Here is an 18091-nt window from a genome sequence, read left to right as displayed (position 1 = left end):
GCATCTCTGCTTTCGCGCGCGGCTCTTCTTGGGGAGATCGCCCATCACTGGCAGGGAGTGATGCGTTGCAGCCGGCGAGAGGGGTACACCGAGCATCGGCCGTCACTGGCAGGGAGTGATGCGTTCCAGCCAGTGAGAGAGGGGTACACAGAGGACTGGCCGTCACTGGTAGGACCCGGCCGGCGAGAGATGTGTACACAGAGCACCGGCCGACACTGGTCGGTCCCGGCCGGGGAGAGAGGGGTACACAGAAGCGTCGGCCGTCACCGGTCGGACCCGGCCGGCGCGCGTCACCCGCGGCGCCGCCGGAGTCCGACCGCGCGAACCCGACCGGCTGCCGGTCCAACGCCAGACTCACTCACCTCTACCCGCTGCGCCCGACGAAGCGGAGATCGTTGAACTTGGCCACCTGGTTCTTGATGAAGGCCATGTTGTTGCGCAGCTCGCCGGATGGGTTCTCGTCGTTGCCGACGCGCAGGGTGACGGCCGTGCCGTCGGCCACCTCGCCCAGCGCGATCACCTTGAAGGCCACAGGTAGCGTCTTGTTGGAGCGCCAGTGGGAGGGCAAGCACGTGCAGACGAAGCACGGCGAGCCGGTGCGCACCAGCTCGTGGCCGTGCTCGGTGGCCACCTGGTTGTAGGTGCGCTCCGTCAGGTACATCTCGGGCGCGCCGTTCATGGCCGGCTCCCGGTAGCGCTCCTGGTAGCCGACGTGTCGCAGCTCTTGCGGCAGATGCATCGGGGTCCACGCGGCGGCCGCACGGCCGGCCACCTCACGGCGGATGGCGCGCGCGGCGGGAGCGGCGCCGGCTTCACAGGCGCCGCGCTCGTTGGCGCCCGACCACGCGCCGCTCACTTCAGCTCGCTCCGAGGCCGCCGCTCCGGCACGCGCCGCAACTGCGCTATGAATGACTGGCCCCCGCCGGCCGCGGCGCGTTGCCCGCTGCTGACTCAGTGGAGAGCGCGCATGCGCGCTGGAGCCGGCGCCGCCGCAGCGATCGCGCGCGTAATTTGCATATAATTGGCGCGAGGGTTTGACGACGGCCGGGTCGGACCGATGATTGATGACCACGACCAGCGCTGATTGCAACTGTGCCGTGCACTCCAGCCACAGCAGGGTCAGCTCCTTATTAGCGACACTTGCATATTTCCAGTTCAGGCTCCCCCAGCATATCCTAATCACATCATGTCAATCTTCAAGTATTCACCAAAATTCTGAAACCGCATTACACGTCACCGAAAGTGAGGCGTGCGGACCACGGGAGGGTATCAGCTGAAAACACATGGAAGTTGAAGAGAGTTGAAGTTATTTAATGAATGTGCCTGCAGCTGAAATGGTGTGGAAATATGAAAATCCACCCCCGAAACGAGGATTTGTCCCCATAGTTCTTGACAATTATCCAGCACCAATCGCCTGCGCTCGTAACCGATTAAAATATTTTACCTTTGGTGTCGACTTGCGAGGGAATCTATTTTGACTGGAGGAGTCAAATTCACCATCGAGGCGTCCCGCTGGACCTGGGGGATCCAATAGGCAAAAACCTAGATCCAACTAAGGGTAGTGAAATACGGGAGAAACAACAGCTGCGCCCAAAACACCCAGACAGTTGTTATCTCGTTTACCCCCCCCCCCCCGCCCCCCAGAGACACATCTCCACAGAGACCCCGCCGGCAGTGGATCCGCCGCAAGCATCCTCACATTAGACAGCCAGCCCGTCCTGCAGGAGGCCTCACGCCGCCTGGAAAAGACCAGGTCCTTGAACTCTGACTTATCCATTTTATCTAAAGCGTCTTAGCCTGGCTCAATGCGTTTAATCCATTTTGGTTCAAGTTTAAATCCGTCTTAGGGGCACCGAAGGAAGGCTCGTTCGCCTCTTGAGGTTTGGTCCGGACTTAAAGAGGCCCTGCCGGCCATGAAGGGAACGATCCGCCGCAAGATCCGCCGGTAAAGAATCTTCCGTCAGATTCTGATTTGGGTTAGAGGACAAGACGCTCTTTAGGTACGGAGGTGGCAGACCGATACAACGGTGGCGCTTTTGGTAATTGTGGTGTCGTATGCAAGGCCGCCGTTGCAAGTGATTCTTGCTGAGGCCGAGAACCGCAGTGTCTGCGGCGAGCGGTTTCGGTTATCAGAAATCTGATGCCGTCACTAGTTCCTCTCAGATTCAAGTCCCTGGAACCGCCAGGAGTCAGTGAGAATTAGTCAAAGTTGAGCCTCGTAATAGGCGATGAGGTCAGCGCATTGCAGCCTCGATCTGACACCTTTGCTGAGACTCCAACTGCGGTCGGCGTGGTAAATGTCGACAGCACGTGACCGCTTGGGTTTAATGCGTCTGTAAGTTACTCAAATCGCTATAAATTGCGGCGTGCCAAAGCAGTGGACCGACCGACCTCTGGAAACAATATCGGACTTCATTAAGTTCTTGACTAGCATTTACTTTTGTCTGATCCGCCCTCCGACATCATTATCTGGGTTAATTAGGCTCAGGTTCCAGCCTCTGTTTCATCGGCGCCTGAAAACTTTTTGCAAAATAGCCGTTCGTTTAGCCATCGGTGGGCCGATCACAGAGCTCTTACAACGGGTACCTCGCAGGTCACACCAATGGTCACTTAAAAAAGGCGCGTGCCGCACACTGTCACGCGCTTTTTTGGAGCGCAGACGCCAAATAAGCCGCGGACGACACATTAGCGCTCAAGGGCCACGAACCCACCGGGATTCGTACCCGGACCCCTACATAGGAATCATCAGGACAAAGCCACTTGGGTGTCTTGCAAGCACTTTCTACAGAAAGCATTATCCTCTGTTCCCGATAATTTGCTCTTATCCTGGCCCAGGTTCCGAAAGGCATCTAACAAATTCGCTTCTAGGAGTAGAGGGATGCTAAATACTGGGTTCAGAGGCTAGAGACACACAACACATGCATGCAGTAGTATGCCGGCAGATGCTTTAGCAAGCTGAGCGCCCACCTGGCCACGAGCCCGACTTGCGCCGATTGTTTTGGACGCGCACTAAGCTAACACGTGACACGCCAACAGCAGTAGTTCGTACTGACGAAGACGTCCCGGCCGGCGCGTCGCGGTGTTGTGGGTTTGACATGTCGCCGCGCTCGGGGTCAGCGAGTCGCTGATGCGGGGTCAGCGAGTCGCCGAGACGAGGCTGACGCTCTGAGGGTGGGAGAGCCGCCTGCAGCAGCAGGCCACCGCCAGAAGCGATAGCAGCGCCAACGCAGCGCAGATTGTCAGGATCATTAAAAATCACCGCGGTTCACCGCACAGAGGTGGCACTCGTGTCGCCTGGGCCTAGCGCGAGCTCAGGGTGAAGAAGTGTTGCTCTTCCCCTCCTCTCCCCCACAGAGGCACAGCCGCAGACGAGCGATGATGCATCAGCCTACACCCGGCTAGCGTACTGCACGTTCATTGTGGTTGGAGAAGAGAAGGTCGTCGAAGCGTCTCACTCCGAGAATCAACATCTTAAAAGGTGGTTTCATTGCCGCGGTTTGACCTGCACGGCTGGGACCTGACTTCGCCGGGACATATAAATAATCACATGTCGCAGCCCAAGTAGCTGATGCATGGTTGACAATGACACGGACCCGTAATTTCAAGAGTAAAGCTTGCTTTCCGAAAAAAAAAACAATCCCATTGGTGCGCCAAAGCCCCATAATTGGCACGGCTGACACAGTCCATTAGGCAAAGTGGGCGATTCTTCGCCTGGATTGGAAAATATGTCAAGACCTCGCCGCATTTTGTTGAAGCCAAAACGCGAATACCCACTGTCCCCACATGAAGATTATGCTACCAGGTTAACTGTGCACCACATGGACTCAAAATCGCCATGAGCAAAAACACATTCGCTCACAAAGTGGGTGCGGCCGAGCTCAGCAGACAGAGAACGGAATGTGACCGTAGTGCTTTGTGTCGAAGGACAGTGGCCTGTTCTGTTGGAATTGACCTGGATTGACGGATTGTATTTTGACCTTCACAAAACCTGCTCTCGTAGCAAAGAAACCAAGTGTCGTTGATATTGTTGTAAGCGTTAACTCTTACATGAGCCTGTTCCCATCCTCGACGCAATGATTACTTCTCTTTAAAGACGGAGCAAATCACCAGGCCTAAAGACGGATGGCGCTTAATTACCCGCATTTTCTGCATCAGGTGTTATACCGGTATTATTTGAAAAGCTATGAATGGGTGGTAAAAGTTCGAATGTTTCCGTCCGTTCGACATCTAAATGGATGTCAGCAGTCACCTTTGCGGCAAAATCGGCTGAAAGCATTGCACCATTATGGATTGATGTCACATCGTGTCTGGGTCTTCAGACGTCTCGCATGCACTATCTTTCATTGGTGGCTCAATTTGCTTCATCATGTGTTGCGCCAGCAGTCGAAAAATGATTGCGCATACAGATCAGACCAGTTAGGTTCAATAAGTATATGGGAAATGCTTACATGAATATGCTACACCTAAATATGAATCAGGATTATGCTGCAAAGAATACTGAATTGAACATGACTGATACGGGCACGCGACTTGCACATTTTTTCGCAAAGGAGCCGTTCGGGGACATGACCGACTTCGAGGAGTTCAGTTGGGCTCCAGCTCTCACCTGCCTTCGCATTTGGGGTGTGCCACTGAATACGCGGAAATACCACAGCGAGAATATTACGGTCGAGTCTATGTATACAATAAATCACTACAGTTCTATATATACAGTATACAATAAATCTAACAATATAACTACAATAAAATATAGCTATAACAACAATATAACAATATAACTACAGTATACAATAAATCACTTCAAACCACCCGGATGCGTCCTGCTTCGTGTTCAGAATTAATTTCTATTCGTGGTTTTTGAAGGTCAAGGCAGTGAAATCCAGGCGTCATTTTCGGAGTCGCTAATAAATCGTGCGCACTTTTCCCATTCGCACAGATTGCGGGAGGATCGGCTCAGCAGGTTCTGAGTTCGGACTTGCTGCATTGTACCGAAGGAGCTCATACGGTTTTTAAGGTTGAAGGCTCTACTGGTAACATACGTTCACCGTTTTCGAAGCTTGGATTTTTGTTTGGACTTGGAACTTGGACTGGAACGACTTTTACCGAGTTCTTTTAGATTTTCCTTAATAGCTAACTTCTCAGGCTAAGTCGAATCAGCTCGTTGCATGCGAAACCTCCGCTAATGGATGTTCGGAGTGTATAGTAAAAAGCTTGTTTTATTCCGAACACAAAATCACTTTATTCCAAGAGGGGTGGTAGTAGCTTGAGGTTATAAGAAGTCATCCAAAACTTTATCATGAACTCCATCGTGTCGCGGACCACCTTGCACTTACAAATGCGTGTGAAATGCACTGATCTTGGTGCGCTGTACAATATATAATTAAGCTATTTTGAGCGATTTTTGAATCCTGCAATCAACACTGCTCTCGAAAGTCCCTTACGGCGACATCATGAGTAATTTTGGTTATGAAACGACGGCCACATGAGTAAATTGGAGATAGCAGCTACACCACACTGAATTGCCCGTCCTGTAAGATCAGTTGGCTGGACGGCGACCCGTGCATGGCGAGGTAAGTTTGAGTAGCTTCAAGCACTCACGACCTGCCTCTGAGTGGGGTGGTCCGCGGTCAGTCGCAGCGGCTGCGTTAAAGCTTAGGTGACGTCAGAGAGCCAGACGGCCGTGCCGTGCGTTAAGGCACGCTTAACTTTCGCCGTCAAATTATGCCGCCGGTCTAGAATTTCACAGTCGGATGGAAGGGTTAGGGCTCATGCGACAAACAAGTTTTAGGGTGGGCTCTGAACTTCCACTTCAGAGACTAGTTCTATGAAAGCTTCGGACCAAGCCAGAATGCAGTGTAAAGTCATAGATAACTCAGATACTTCAGATGATATAACTCGTGATATCTCAGCTACGAATGCGGTCCATAGCGACCCTTTTCACAAGACATTTTGTTCGACGGGCACCTAAGATGGTGCCTGAATAAAAACACACTAGCAGTGAGATTGACCATTAAAGTCGCTTGTGAATTCGCCCTGGCGATGTGCTTGCTTACCGCGTGTCCCTCTCTCGTCTCTGTTCGGCATTTCAAGTTTGTGGTGCGTCACGGCTTTGTCTCAGCCGCCTACTTCAAACCAGCCGCATCTGACAAAGAGGTTCTTCGGCGGTGCACCGGCCGTGGAATGGAAGAACCCTGCCGTAGACCAAATACCAGGGCTATTTCTCATTGAACTACAGCCAATGAGGGCCCTCGTTACAGCCAGCTGGCTAAAACTGCCGAGAATAACTGCAAATGGCGTGCGATATCGCGTGCAGCGTGCTCGGACGCTGGCGCCGGTCATTGTTGAACCTGTGAATCACGGCAGTCGTCGCCGCCGTCACTGACCTGACCCAGCCTAAATCAGTCAGCTTCTAGCCTTGCCTAAGGGTAACGACCTGGCTGACCACACCGTGCATGTCGGCTGGAGGTTTGGGGAGCTTAAGCACTCATGGCATGCGGCTACCGTGGTGCGTTTCTTTGCCAATGTGTGCATGTGATAACGTGTGTGTTCATCAGGTGCGCTTGTGCACGGTAAGCTGCATGTGCCAATGGTGATTGCGTTTGTCGCGACAGACGCTGATAACGGGTAGATAAGTAAGGGGAAGACGGATAGTAGGTGTGTATAGTAACAAATGAGTTCACTACTTATTTTATTAGTTTATCTATATATTTATTCAGTAAGTATGTAAGTGAGTGAGAAGTAAGTAAAAAAGTGAGAGGGACTTCTTTCATGTTGATCATTTGGTTGAGGCCGTGCTTAATTGTGTCAACTAAAATTGGTGTACACTTGCTACAATGATGTTTTTGTAGTTTGGTGCTTTAGCAATCTTAACATGCGCTTGGTGTATTGTTCATGCTGTGGTTACCTACCAGGTACTCGTGTCTGTTTTCTTTTATCGGGTCGTCCTGTTCGGTAAAATGAATTGACCTACCGGGAATATGAGTTAAATCCTGATACTAAAGGATATTATTTCACGTTTTCATGGGATCTGAAATGAGAAGCACATATTCGAAATCATGTTGCTCAAAATTATGCCCTTTTAAGACATCGTCTATTCTCATCGCTGTGCTAGATGCGTACTAAGTTGTGCTGACTTTCGCGTCGCCAATTTCAAAAGCAACCAGAGATGTACGCCATAGAGATGTCAGACGAATCTATCATCGGGTCTATCGCTCGTGCCTAAATTAACAAGCCATCTTACGGCAAGTTGGAGTACTACAAGGGAGCCAGGCCGTCCGATACAGTGGCAGTTCTCACACGACCAGTCTTGCAGCGACTCTGACGTCATAAAAGCGTGACATGACGCAATCAAGCGATGACGTATTGAGGACCGTATCTATTAGATGGTGAAACTGTGTTATCTAGAGTAGTCGCTTTCATTCAAAAGTATACAAATAGTCACAAGTCAACTTTTCCATTATATCTGATGCTCGCCACATATCTTCAAAGATGGAGCATTTCCTTGAACGGAAAGCAGGCCGGAAGTAGGCGATTGAATTTGGGGGCTTGATCATGATGATCATAGTCATTGGTGTTTCAGGACTACGGTCATCACATGTCATCTTGAGCACGTGAGTTTTAAATCTCACGTCTCTGATGCGCGCAGTATCATGAGAAGAAGCAGCTATACAACATTTGGACCAACAGAGTAGCGAAGTCTAATGGAGTAAGTTCCACACATAAAACAGCAAACAACAAAGGTATGCAAGGGTAACTATCGTTCATGATGCGTGATGCATAAAGTTTGTACTTAATGGTCGAAGCCGAGGAATCTCGTCCAGCTATGGGGTTGAACAACTTGAATACCCCTTTTCATTTACCTCCTTGTCATTATGAAATTGTCTCTTATCATTCTTTCCATGCAGGATTAGCTTGTAATAGCTGCACGTTTCAAATCACTGAGGTACAATTAATTGTTCTGGTTGTATTTAAAGGAAGTGTTCCGCATCTGTATGGGGCTCTGAACTGATTTGCAATCTTGAGGACCTTTCGGTACAGTTCACAGCCCCGCTCTTCTTGGGACCTAAATCCCTCTAATTTCTGAGCTACACGCCCGCGAAAAAGAGAGCATTTCGGGAAAAATATTTCTAGCTTGGTTTAGCATTCATGGCGTCATAATAACGGCGTTTAAATCTTGCCGTTCCATAAAACGTGTCGTGAGCAAGGCCAAGGAATATATCAGGGTCGCGACGTTCATATATGGCCTTCTTGAGCGCCATTTGCAGATATGGCGGCCGTCCATTGGCTCTCAATCAATGTTGTGTAAGGTACGATGACGTGATCAAACGATGACACATTGAGGAGCATATTTACTACACAGAGAAATTGTGTTTTCTTGAACAGTCCTTTCTACTTACAAGTACACCAACAGTTATAAAGTGCGCTTGTTTCATCATATCTGATGCTTGCTCCAACATCTTCGAAAGTGAAACATTCCCTTTGATATGGTCCAAACATGACAACTCCACTTTTCCAATAACGTCGGTTCCCGAAGGTGCTCGAAGTTACCGGAGATTGGATCTCAAAGGCCCCAGTGGTAAATGCTGTCATGCATAGTTTTGACGTCTAATTTTTCTCAATTGTTCCAGGCCAAAGTCCACAAAGTCGCCACGCGAATGCAGTTTTTTTTTTTTGCACGGATGTTTCATATGGATGCAACTGTGATTAATATGCTAGCAGCGGATGCATTATCTACTCTGACATCTTTCTGTTTTTTGCCGCCGAGTTGAGGCCGTCAAATACCAGGCTTAACAGAAATCTTCAACATTTCATCACCATTTGCTGACATTTTTGCCTAAGTCATTTTACAATGCCATTGTTCTGTTTTCGTTTTATGTTGGTTGAATAGTAATCCCTTTAAGAATCATATTGTCCAGATAAGTAGATTTTAGCGGCGACAGAATGTCATGAGCTGTCATCATGTTCGGCTTGTCTGACGCTGAGGAATGTACCGAGAAAAACTTAAAAATGCGGGTCGAATTAGTTTGTAGACTCTGGCCAAAAGCGATGCTGAGGCGGCGTCATCCTGCCCAAGCTCGATCGGGGTGCAAGGAAGCCAAAAGGCCCCTCACGAAGAGGTATGGAAACTCGGGCAGACCGGCAGCTGCTTATTTCGAGGGAAGTTCTGAGGACGGTCTCGCCCAACATCATTTGATTTGCGTTTATTTGAGGCGCGCTACATACAGTATGCATTTTGAGAACGGGAAGGGAGCGACATCTACCACCGGAGGGGAGCGCCCGCCTGCAACTCTGATACAACACTGCTCGGATCCGGGGAACGAAATCAAACTGAAATGATGCTAGTATGGTACGCACGAGAAAGGGCATACGCCAAGCTCATCTCGCTAAAACACTCGGGTGCGGCGATTGCAAGCAGCTACATTTTAAAGCTCGGCTGAGTTCTCGAGGATCACAGTTAGTAGTCGCGTTTTGTGCTTTAAATTGACGCTTTAGTCGGGGTATCCAATAAACCATCCGAAAAAGAGCATCATGACTGCATCATCCAGTAGATCCAAGACGATGTAGTTGAACAACATTGCTGCCACGTCCGCCAACATTTCGTGAAATGTACAGGGAGATGAGGGGCTGCGGTGCGCTGAGTCTCGAGATTCAGCATCAAGCGCCCACGGAGCACCCAAATTGGAAGATATCGGAGTTCCCCACGGGCCGTGCGATCGCGAACGAACCGGAACCCCCTTTACCGGAATCGGAATGAACCGCAAATAAGGAGCTTGCTACCTTAGAGAAATCCGATCATGACGCCGGCAATTATTCAACCCTCGCCGCAAACGGTAGTGGGTAGAACCTGTGCCAGACCGACGTTGTGGCCGGGTTGACGTCATCGGCGTTTTTACTAAGCTGCCCGTGGAAGAGGCAATAACTGCTATCTATAACAGGATCGGGCATGACGACACGCTGCCAGAATGGAAATCTGAGCATAGTCTCCATCAACCGCCTCACGATGCTCGCCGTCAGCACCGCATACTTCCCGTGGAAAGAAAAGCTCTTGAAGACCCAGTCCGTCCTGATATCTCTGCTGACTGGCGCACCTACCTTGCGACTTACCACCCGTGGCGGGGTGGTTTCCAGCCGCTTTACAAGGTCGCATCCATGACCGGAATGACCTGCAGCAGGCGATCTCACAAAATCTCGTCAAGCATCGTAAGCACTCGACGTTCGATGCGGTTCGGTTCGGAATGTGAGCAAAAAAGCAGTTTGGCATTATGAAGTATTCTGCTTTTGCGGCCTGCGATTTATTAGGGGTTACTGGTTAAACGAATAAACGCCTTTTGACCGCATTGCGATTTTGTGGACACATCGTGATATAACACAATCTTAATAAGATACACAAATCATCGCTTGATAGTTGCGTCAAAGCAGTGCAGGAATGCTCAGCTTGACGCTCAGTACCTCTGGTGTAGTGAAGATCAGTCATCTTCAGCGGCAGATCACTACGCTTGGGTATTAAGATCGCCTTGGCTTTGTGAGCAATCTTACACACACCGCCCAACTCAGACAGAGATATTTCCAACACAGCGGACCATTGCTGCGTCTGGTGAGTGTAGACAGTCGCTGGTCTCTGACCGGCACAGACTGCACGGCCAGAAAATGGACGATGGGAAAGGAAGTTGTAAGTAACGGATATGAGCCGCTGTGCAAATTTAAAACAATCCCGGCCAGCACTTACATATTTATGCCGGACATTTCTTATTGGCAACCATTAGCGAGAGCGCCCCCGCTGTGCGAATCAGATAAGCGACGGCGTACGCCTTTCAAGCTTGCGTTCCACACCGTGCGGCCGACGGAAGTGGTGTTATTTAGTGGCCACCCAGTGCGGGCCGGGCGCGGAAGCGCCGCCATAACCAGCGGCGCGCTCTGCTTGCAGCACGGCGCGGGCGCCTCTCCGACCAGCGGCCGCGCGCCCGCCTCCCACGTGCACGACCGCACACTCACATCGACGACGTATATTTAACAGCAATCATCAAGCCCGGCCGACGGCTGGAGCATCATAATCAACACATCTCTGCCGAGCGGGGGGCGATTTTGTACGGGACGGCGCGGTGGCGGTCGGCCGACAGTGCCGAGTCGTGGGAAGCGTAGTCGTTCGCCAGCCACCATGACGCGGCACAATGGTGACATCCCTGTCGACACACTACGGCGGGCGACAGCTCGGACCCGTCAGTCGACATTCCGCGCTGACGTGCGGCAGCTTCCTGCAGCGCGCGGCGGTGCGCCGCCCGCCGCTGGCGGGCGCCTGCGACGCTAGGTCCAACTAGTGTCATCTATGGAGCGAGACGAGAGGCTGCACTGCTCCAGCTGCTGCAAGATGGCCTGCAGGTGGGAAGCGCGCCGCCGATACTGCCGGTCGATCTCGTCCAGTTTAGATTCGATGCAGCGTATCTGGGTGTTATCCTGGGAAACACATGCAGCCATGAGCCCACTCATATTCATCTGACAAGAGTTCTACAGTGGATTAAACCGGACAAAGATTACGACAAAGGCAATATGAGGCCGGCCACATGACCTCCCGGATCCTCCCGGATCCTTGTCGACCCGGAGCGAATTGCATTTGGGTCTGTAAGATATACAATTCACAAACGGTCTCTTGAAATGACAAAGCCTCCAGGTAAAGCATCTCCCGATATATCCCTTCATTCCCTTCATTTGGTACACCTCTCTGGCCGGTCTCTCTGAAGACGAGTTGGACACATTCCTGTTGCAGAAAATACTCGAGGATCAGCCGACACTAGGGTACCGTGAGCAGGTCAGAGGGAGGGGCAAATCGACACTGGGGTGCCGTCAGCAGGCCAGAGGGAGCGGTAAGTGACATTGGGGTACCGTCAGTAGGTCAGAATGAGTGGTACGCCGACACTGGGATACCGTCAGCAGGTCAGAAGGCAGGGGTAAGTCAACACTGGGGTACCATCGGCACAAAAGAAGGAGGGGTAAATCGACACTGGGGTACCGTCAGCAGGTCAGAGGGAGGGATCAGTCGACATTGGGGTACCATCAGCACAACAGATGGAGTGGTATGTCGACACTGGGATACCGTCAGCAGGTCAGAAGGCAGGGGTAAGTCAACACTGGGGTACCATCAGCACAACAGAGGGAGGAGTAACTCGACACTGGGGTACCGTCAGCAGGTCAGGAGGGGTAAGCCGATACTGGGGTACCGCCAGCAGGCCAGATGGAGGGATAAGTCGACATTGGGGTACCATCAGCACAACAGAGGGAGTGGTAAGGTCGACACTGGGATACCGTCAGCAGGTCAGAGGGAGGGGTAAGCCGACACGGGGGTATCGTCAGCACATTAGAGGGAGGGTAAGCCGACACTGAGGTGCCGTCAGCAGGTCAGGGGGCAGGGCGGTCGGGCGCTGACCGGGTTCTGCCGGTGTTTCTGTTTAGCCAGCTGCCAGTGGAGCGACTCGACCGTCTCTCGCAGTGTCTGGTTCTCGCCCTCCACCTCAGCGATCAGCCGCGTCTGCTCCTGGAACCTGTCCCACCGGTACTGCGCTCACTTACGGCGCTCACGTTGAAATCTCTGGTCTCTAACGAAACCCAATACAGACAGTGCAAAAAAAACCAGATAACTGCATCCTTCGGTGGCAGCACGTTTGGTGACCAGACTTCAAGAAGACGGAAGGCGATCAAGCGAAAATCTGATGCGAATGACTGTTTCTGCCGTCTCTCAGTGAACGCGTCACTTGAATTTATGCCACACCAAATCCATCAATACAGCATTAAGCATGCAGTGATACCTTCTTGGTCAGAGCGGTCTCCACCTTACGAATTACTAATGCGCCTGCGCATAGAGCTGTATACATTACACGTAGCACAGCGGGTGCGCCACATAAGCAGCCCAGGAAAGGCTGAGGCCCGAGGCAGAGTCCAAGACGAGCGTCGCCCACCTCCTGATGGTCTCGCGCAGGTGGTTAATGACGCCCTCCTGCGCCTCCATCTGGGAGCGAACCTCCAACAGCAGGGAGTCGCTGCGGGCCGACATCATCTGCTGGTGCTCCTCAGGGTGCTCCTGCGCCGGTCGGCAGTCCGCCAGCTGGCGCACACAGGGACGGGCCGTCACGGTCTCCGACGACGACCCGCCCAGCTAGCCGCCTGCGTCACCTCCACCGGTTCTCCTGTCCCCTGGTATCCCCCGTCCTGATATCCTTATCGATGTCACGGACCTCACGATCGATTACAAAGCTCCCGACCAGCTGTCCCAGCTCGGCACCGGAGCCCACGGTCTCACCTTCTCCAGAGCCTTCTGTTTGAGCCGCTGGAGTCGCTGTCCAGCTTCCCCTGACATTTTGCCCACTAACCGCCCCCTCCCCTCCCTCCCGACCTTGCGTCCCCACCTTTGCGCGCAGCTCGTTCCTGAGCGCGGTGATCTCGGCGTCCCGCCGCGCCACCTCCTCGTCCCGATGCACCGTCAGCTGCTCCAGCTGGCTCTTGAGCTGCACGTTCTCCTCTGTCGGCGGACGGCGGCGGCCCGTCACACCGACAGCCAGCGCTGGCGCCAGCGCTGGCGCCGCCGGACACATATCGGACCCGCCAGGCAGTGCATCCGAACAAAATCATCCGAGTGTAGCAAACGGTTGCTACCATGGGACACGCAACCGATCGCAACGCAACAAAACCGGGCTACTGCCACCAGCGCGGCAGGCCGGGTGGACGCGGCAGTGCGGTGCGCGGTGAGCGGCGCCGCGCGCGCGGCAGGTACCCTCAACGGCGGCGATGGCCATCTGCAGCTCGGTCAGCAGGGTGTCGTCGACGCGGCGCGCCCGCTCCCGGGCCGGGCTGGAGCGGCGGGACCCACCTGCCGCACGGGACACACATGGCTCAGGCGCGGCAGGCGGAGTCAGCGGGAGTGGGTCCCGGGCCGGGCTGGAGCGGCGGGACCCACCTGCCGCACGGGACACACATGGCTCGAGCGTGGCAGGCGGAGTCAGCAGGAGTGGGTCCCGGGCCGGGCTGGAGCGGCGGGACCCACCTGCCGCACGGGGCACACATGGCTCAGGCGCGGCAGGCGGAGTCAGCGGGAGTGGGTCCCGGGCCGGGCTGGAGCGGCGGGACCCGCCTGCCGCACGGGACACACATGGCTCAGGCGCGGCAGGCGGAGTCAGCATGAGTGGGGCGTGGTCCAGCCAGCGATCGGCTGGGACGGCTGCCTGTTCACAGCTCGGCACGCCGCGCCGGGTGAAGGCGCCGTTTGACCGCAGTTTTGGATGCGTCTTGGCACGCTGCCATCCGTCCAGATCAACATTTTCGGAACTTCGAAGTCTTCAGGCGGCTTTGACCCCTTTCGCTTATAAGAGTGGCGGCATTATGCTCAAAATGACGAGTGGGAGGGCCAAGACGCGTCCGTTGGTGGCCGTCAGTCGGTAGCAAAATGGAAAAAGATTGATGCATACGCATATGCAACCACCCTATCCGTGCGACCCACCTTCGCTTGGTCATTCATCCAGAACGGTGGACGGACAGTCATTAAAAAACTGATCCGTGGTGATGATGGTGACTTAAGGTTTTAGGACACATATTTATCAAAGGTCATATTGCGCCCTAGGTCCAGGGATTATAGACATTAAACCGATACCAAGAACCACTCAATTTGCCAAGAACACGATCAAGGACAACGAGGCAGGTTCACAAGTGACATCAGTGCCAAAAACAGCCAGGGGCGGTCTCAGCGTCGACCAAACGGCAGCAGGCGCAGCCGGCCTCACGCACCAGGAGTCTTCTCCGGCGTGCGGGCGGCAGCGGCCAGCAGCAGCTTCTGACGCTCGCGCTGCAGGCCTGTGACGGTGCGCTGGCTCTTCTCCAGCTGGCGGCGCGTCTGCGTCACCAGCCGGTCGCGGTCCGCCAGCTGCGCCTTCAGCTGCCAGTCGGACGCGCCGCGCTCCGGTCAGGCGGCGCGGCGCCACCAGCGCACCACCAGGTGGCTCTGCACGTGGGCGGCCGCAGTACCGTAACGACGCAACAGATGCGAGTGCAGCTTTCGAAATAGCGTCGCACACCTGGGCATCGTTATTTAGATAGCAAAGACATTCAAATCATACAGGCCAAACGCCAAGATCAAACGCAGGTTTGTTCTGCCCGCCCGCAGTTGCCACAGGCGGGCAATTTCAGCGCTCTAGGGGGACACTGGGACAATCAAGCAGACACTAGACAATGCCGGGGGGGGGGGGGGGGGGGGCAGCGCGGCGCCGGTATGGCCAAGAGGGCCGTGCGCACCGCCGGCGGGACCCACCCGTCGGACGGCGGCCATCAGGTCCGCGTCGGCGCGCGGAGGCGACGACGACTGCAGTCGGCGAAGCCGGCCCTCCAGCGTCCGCGCCTTGGCGTCGTACGATTTCTATGACAGCAGACGCAACCGTTAACGCAGCCGGCGCTGTGCGAACGCGTGGGTACGAGGGTGGGCTGGGTACGAGGGTGGGGTGGGTGCGAACGTGTGGGTGCGAGGGCGTATCCTCACCGCCTCATCGGCTTGACTAGGCTGCTATTGCCACAGCGTCATTCACATTCACACAGGCCTGCAAATATCACGACGCAGCACTCAGCAAATATCACACAGCCAACTCGCACGCAATACAGATGAGAAAATCTGCTGAAGCAATACAACATACCATTGATTACGAGGGATGTTTCTTGAACTATGGGGCAATTCAGGCCGTCCTGCCCTTCATGATTTTTGAAACGTTTTCAACCACTTTTCGCAGGATTACCAGTTTTAAAAACAATAAGCGCAGTTACTTTGTAGCTGTGGTGTTGCAGCGCTTGACGTTTGCACGTGGCCCTCAGTTCAGGCGGGGATAGCCTGCGACGTCCCATCATCACCGCTATCTAATCTCCCCATTCGATTCACAAGGAATACGCAGTTTTCCAGCTAACAAAAGGACTGAGAAACACCGGAGGCTGAAGTCAGGCCCACACCTCAACGCCCCAGCGCCGAAGATGAAAAATCGGACTGATAAGCGTGTAAATGTATGCCTGCAGACGGTTACGAACTCCCGCGCGAAAAGCATCGGCCCACCTGTTTTGGGGTGTTTTTAAGGATCGAAGTCAGATCTCAACAACCAGGGCAGATGAACACCTGGAAGCAACTGCATACGGCAGGCAGGCCACTGTACCGGCTACGTTTCCATATTCACTGACCTGGAAACTGCGCCGACACAAACATTCTACAGAATGAATGCGTTCTTTTCGGCCGCGGTTGCCAAACCCTGGTCATTGCAAGTTCATGGACTTTGGCTAGCTGAAATTGCCAAGCTCGGCTAGACTCATGGCAGCCAATTTTCAAGCCACGATACTCGTAAAACAGCACGAATGATCCGTCAGTGGAACTCTGCTAAACCCTCAAAAAATCGGCGGATTCCAGACGCGTCGGCGCGGGTCGGCACGGTGTCGAATCCAAAAGCTTGATTTTAAAAGCGTCCACATCATGCAAATTGGTGACTCTTATGTCTTTTATCGCTTCGATCGCCCAACCTCATATAAGTTGAGTCAACGATGCGCTATTAATCGTAGCTAAAGTCCCGATTATCGTTGCGACCCTTCGTACAAGGCGAGCAGCCACGCTAAACCACGCTCCTAGAACACGCCGGCACGGCACTGGGTCTGCCTACAGATCATCTCTGCATTCGCGTACTCAGCATACCTTCATCGGCAGGCTCGTGTCCCTGCCTCCCGTGCCGCGCCGTGACACCCTCGCCGCGGCTCTCCCGGGGACGGAGCTCCGTCCCTGCCCTCCCGTCTGACGGGGCCCTCCGCAGCGGCGGCGCCTGACATCGGTCAGACGGCGCCGCGCCACGCCACCCTCCCACCGGTGCCACGCCGACCTGACGCACCGACGGCTGCTCGACTCTCCAGGTGAAGTGAGAGCAACCGCAAACTGCTCGCTGAACCCAGCTCCCATGGAAATTGCTGCTGCCGTTTTTCCACCGCCCACCATTGCCAAAGGCGTGCTCCTGGCCACCCGCTGGCCTGGTGCGGCCAGAGCGTTGCCGGTGACGTCACCTTGAGCTCGGCCTCCCTGGCGGCCGCCTGCTGGCCGGCCTCCTGCATGCGCAGCTCGGCCTGCAGCAGCGCCGTGTTCAGGGCGCGCCGCTCGGCAGCCACGGCGGCCGCCAGCCGCTCCGGTGAGGCCGGCGCCGGTGCCGACGCCGGCGTCTCCGTCTGGCAGGCCGCGCTCGCCGTCGGGGGCCGCCGGGGCGTCGACTGGCGCGTCACCTGGCGGCGCAGGCGGAAAACCAGGCTGTACACGGGCGAACGCAGCCGCTCTTGGGTACGCGTCGTGCCGCTCACTCACGAAATCGCCCTCACACCCACATACTGGCTTGCGCACCGAGACCCGCATGTACATACAGACATACCCAGGCACAGTAGATGGTATGTGCACACAGGCAGGCATGCGTGAGGGCACAGCCGCGGCGGTCAGGCATCATGTGTCGGTGGGGTGAGACACCAGAGCCTGGGACGGGAGTCGTCAGCGCCGCTACGGACGACCCCACTCGCCACCTCGTCGGTCACTCGACGCAACGGGCGACCGCTGCTCGTGAGTCACCGGCTGTCTCGAGCGCACGGGGGCCACGATCGCCCCACTAGTCACCAGGGCAGCGCCGGTCATCGGTCAGCAGTCGTCTCATCTGATTGTCGCTAGTGACGCCGGCTCCCGGCACGTGCGACATTCAGACCATGAGCGCGAGGACGCGTCTCGTGTCTCATGCTTGACCTGTGCTTGTGGTCAGTAATGTCGCCAAGGTCCTGAGGTGTCACGCAGTCTGCAGTACGAACAGTCCTGGACTGTGAGGATGTGCATCGAGCTGGCGGCCCGGGACCGCGATTAGCCGGCCGCTTCCATGTTCAGATAATGACCTCCATTGTACCTACCACTGTACGAGCGGATGCCGCGTTAGCAGCGTCTCGAGATCCGCCGCACTTTGAGCAGTTATACGTCCGAGCAGATCCAGTATAATTTTGAGAACCCGTACCCGAACATTTTCGGGAATGACGTTGGGATCAGAGCCGTCACTAAGCAGAGATTGCTGAGGGGACC

At 54.4% G+C, this 18091-nt stretch overlaps 2 protein-coding genes across 2 annotated transcripts; both read right to left on the bottom strand.

Annotated features, from left to right (window-relative positions):
* Positions 1-364: 364 nt before the first annotated feature.
* LOC119103576 (runt-related transcription factor 3-like) lies at positions 365-798 on the bottom strand. The gene has a single exon (XM_037227163.1). The coding sequence runs from the start codon at positions 737-739 to the stop codon at positions 365-367; it is 375 nt and encodes a 124-aa protein (XP_037083058.1). The 5' UTR covers positions 740-798.
* A 10290-nt stretch (positions 799-11088) lies between these two features.
* Positions 11089-13816, bottom strand: LOC119103921 (uncharacterized). The gene is made up of 5 exons (XM_037227619.1): positions 13760-13816; positions 13395-13507; positions 12948-13093; positions 12419-12533; positions 11089-11451 (listed from the first exon to the last, which is right to left on the bottom strand). Exons 1-5 carry the CDS (start codon positions 13779-13781, stop codon positions 11302-11304), a joined length of 546 nt encoding a protein of 181 aa, XP_037083514.1. The 5' UTR covers positions 13782-13816; the 3' UTR covers positions 11089-11301.
* Between the last annotated feature and the right edge of the window lie 4275 nt (positions 13817-18091).

Source organism: Pollicipes pollicipes, unplaced genomic scaffold (assembly GCF_011947565.3).
Source record: "Pollicipes pollicipes isolate AB1234 unplaced genomic scaffold, Ppol_2.1 Scaffold_5724;HRSCAF=6776_pilon_pilon_pilon, whole genome shotgun sequence".
Classification (NCBI taxonomy): Eukaryota; Metazoa; Arthropoda; class Thecostraca; order Pollicipedomorpha; family Pollicipedidae; genus Pollicipes; species Pollicipes pollicipes.
The sequence above is the reverse complement of the archived record's forward strand: the minus strand, read 5'-3'. Positions and strand labels throughout refer to the sequence as shown.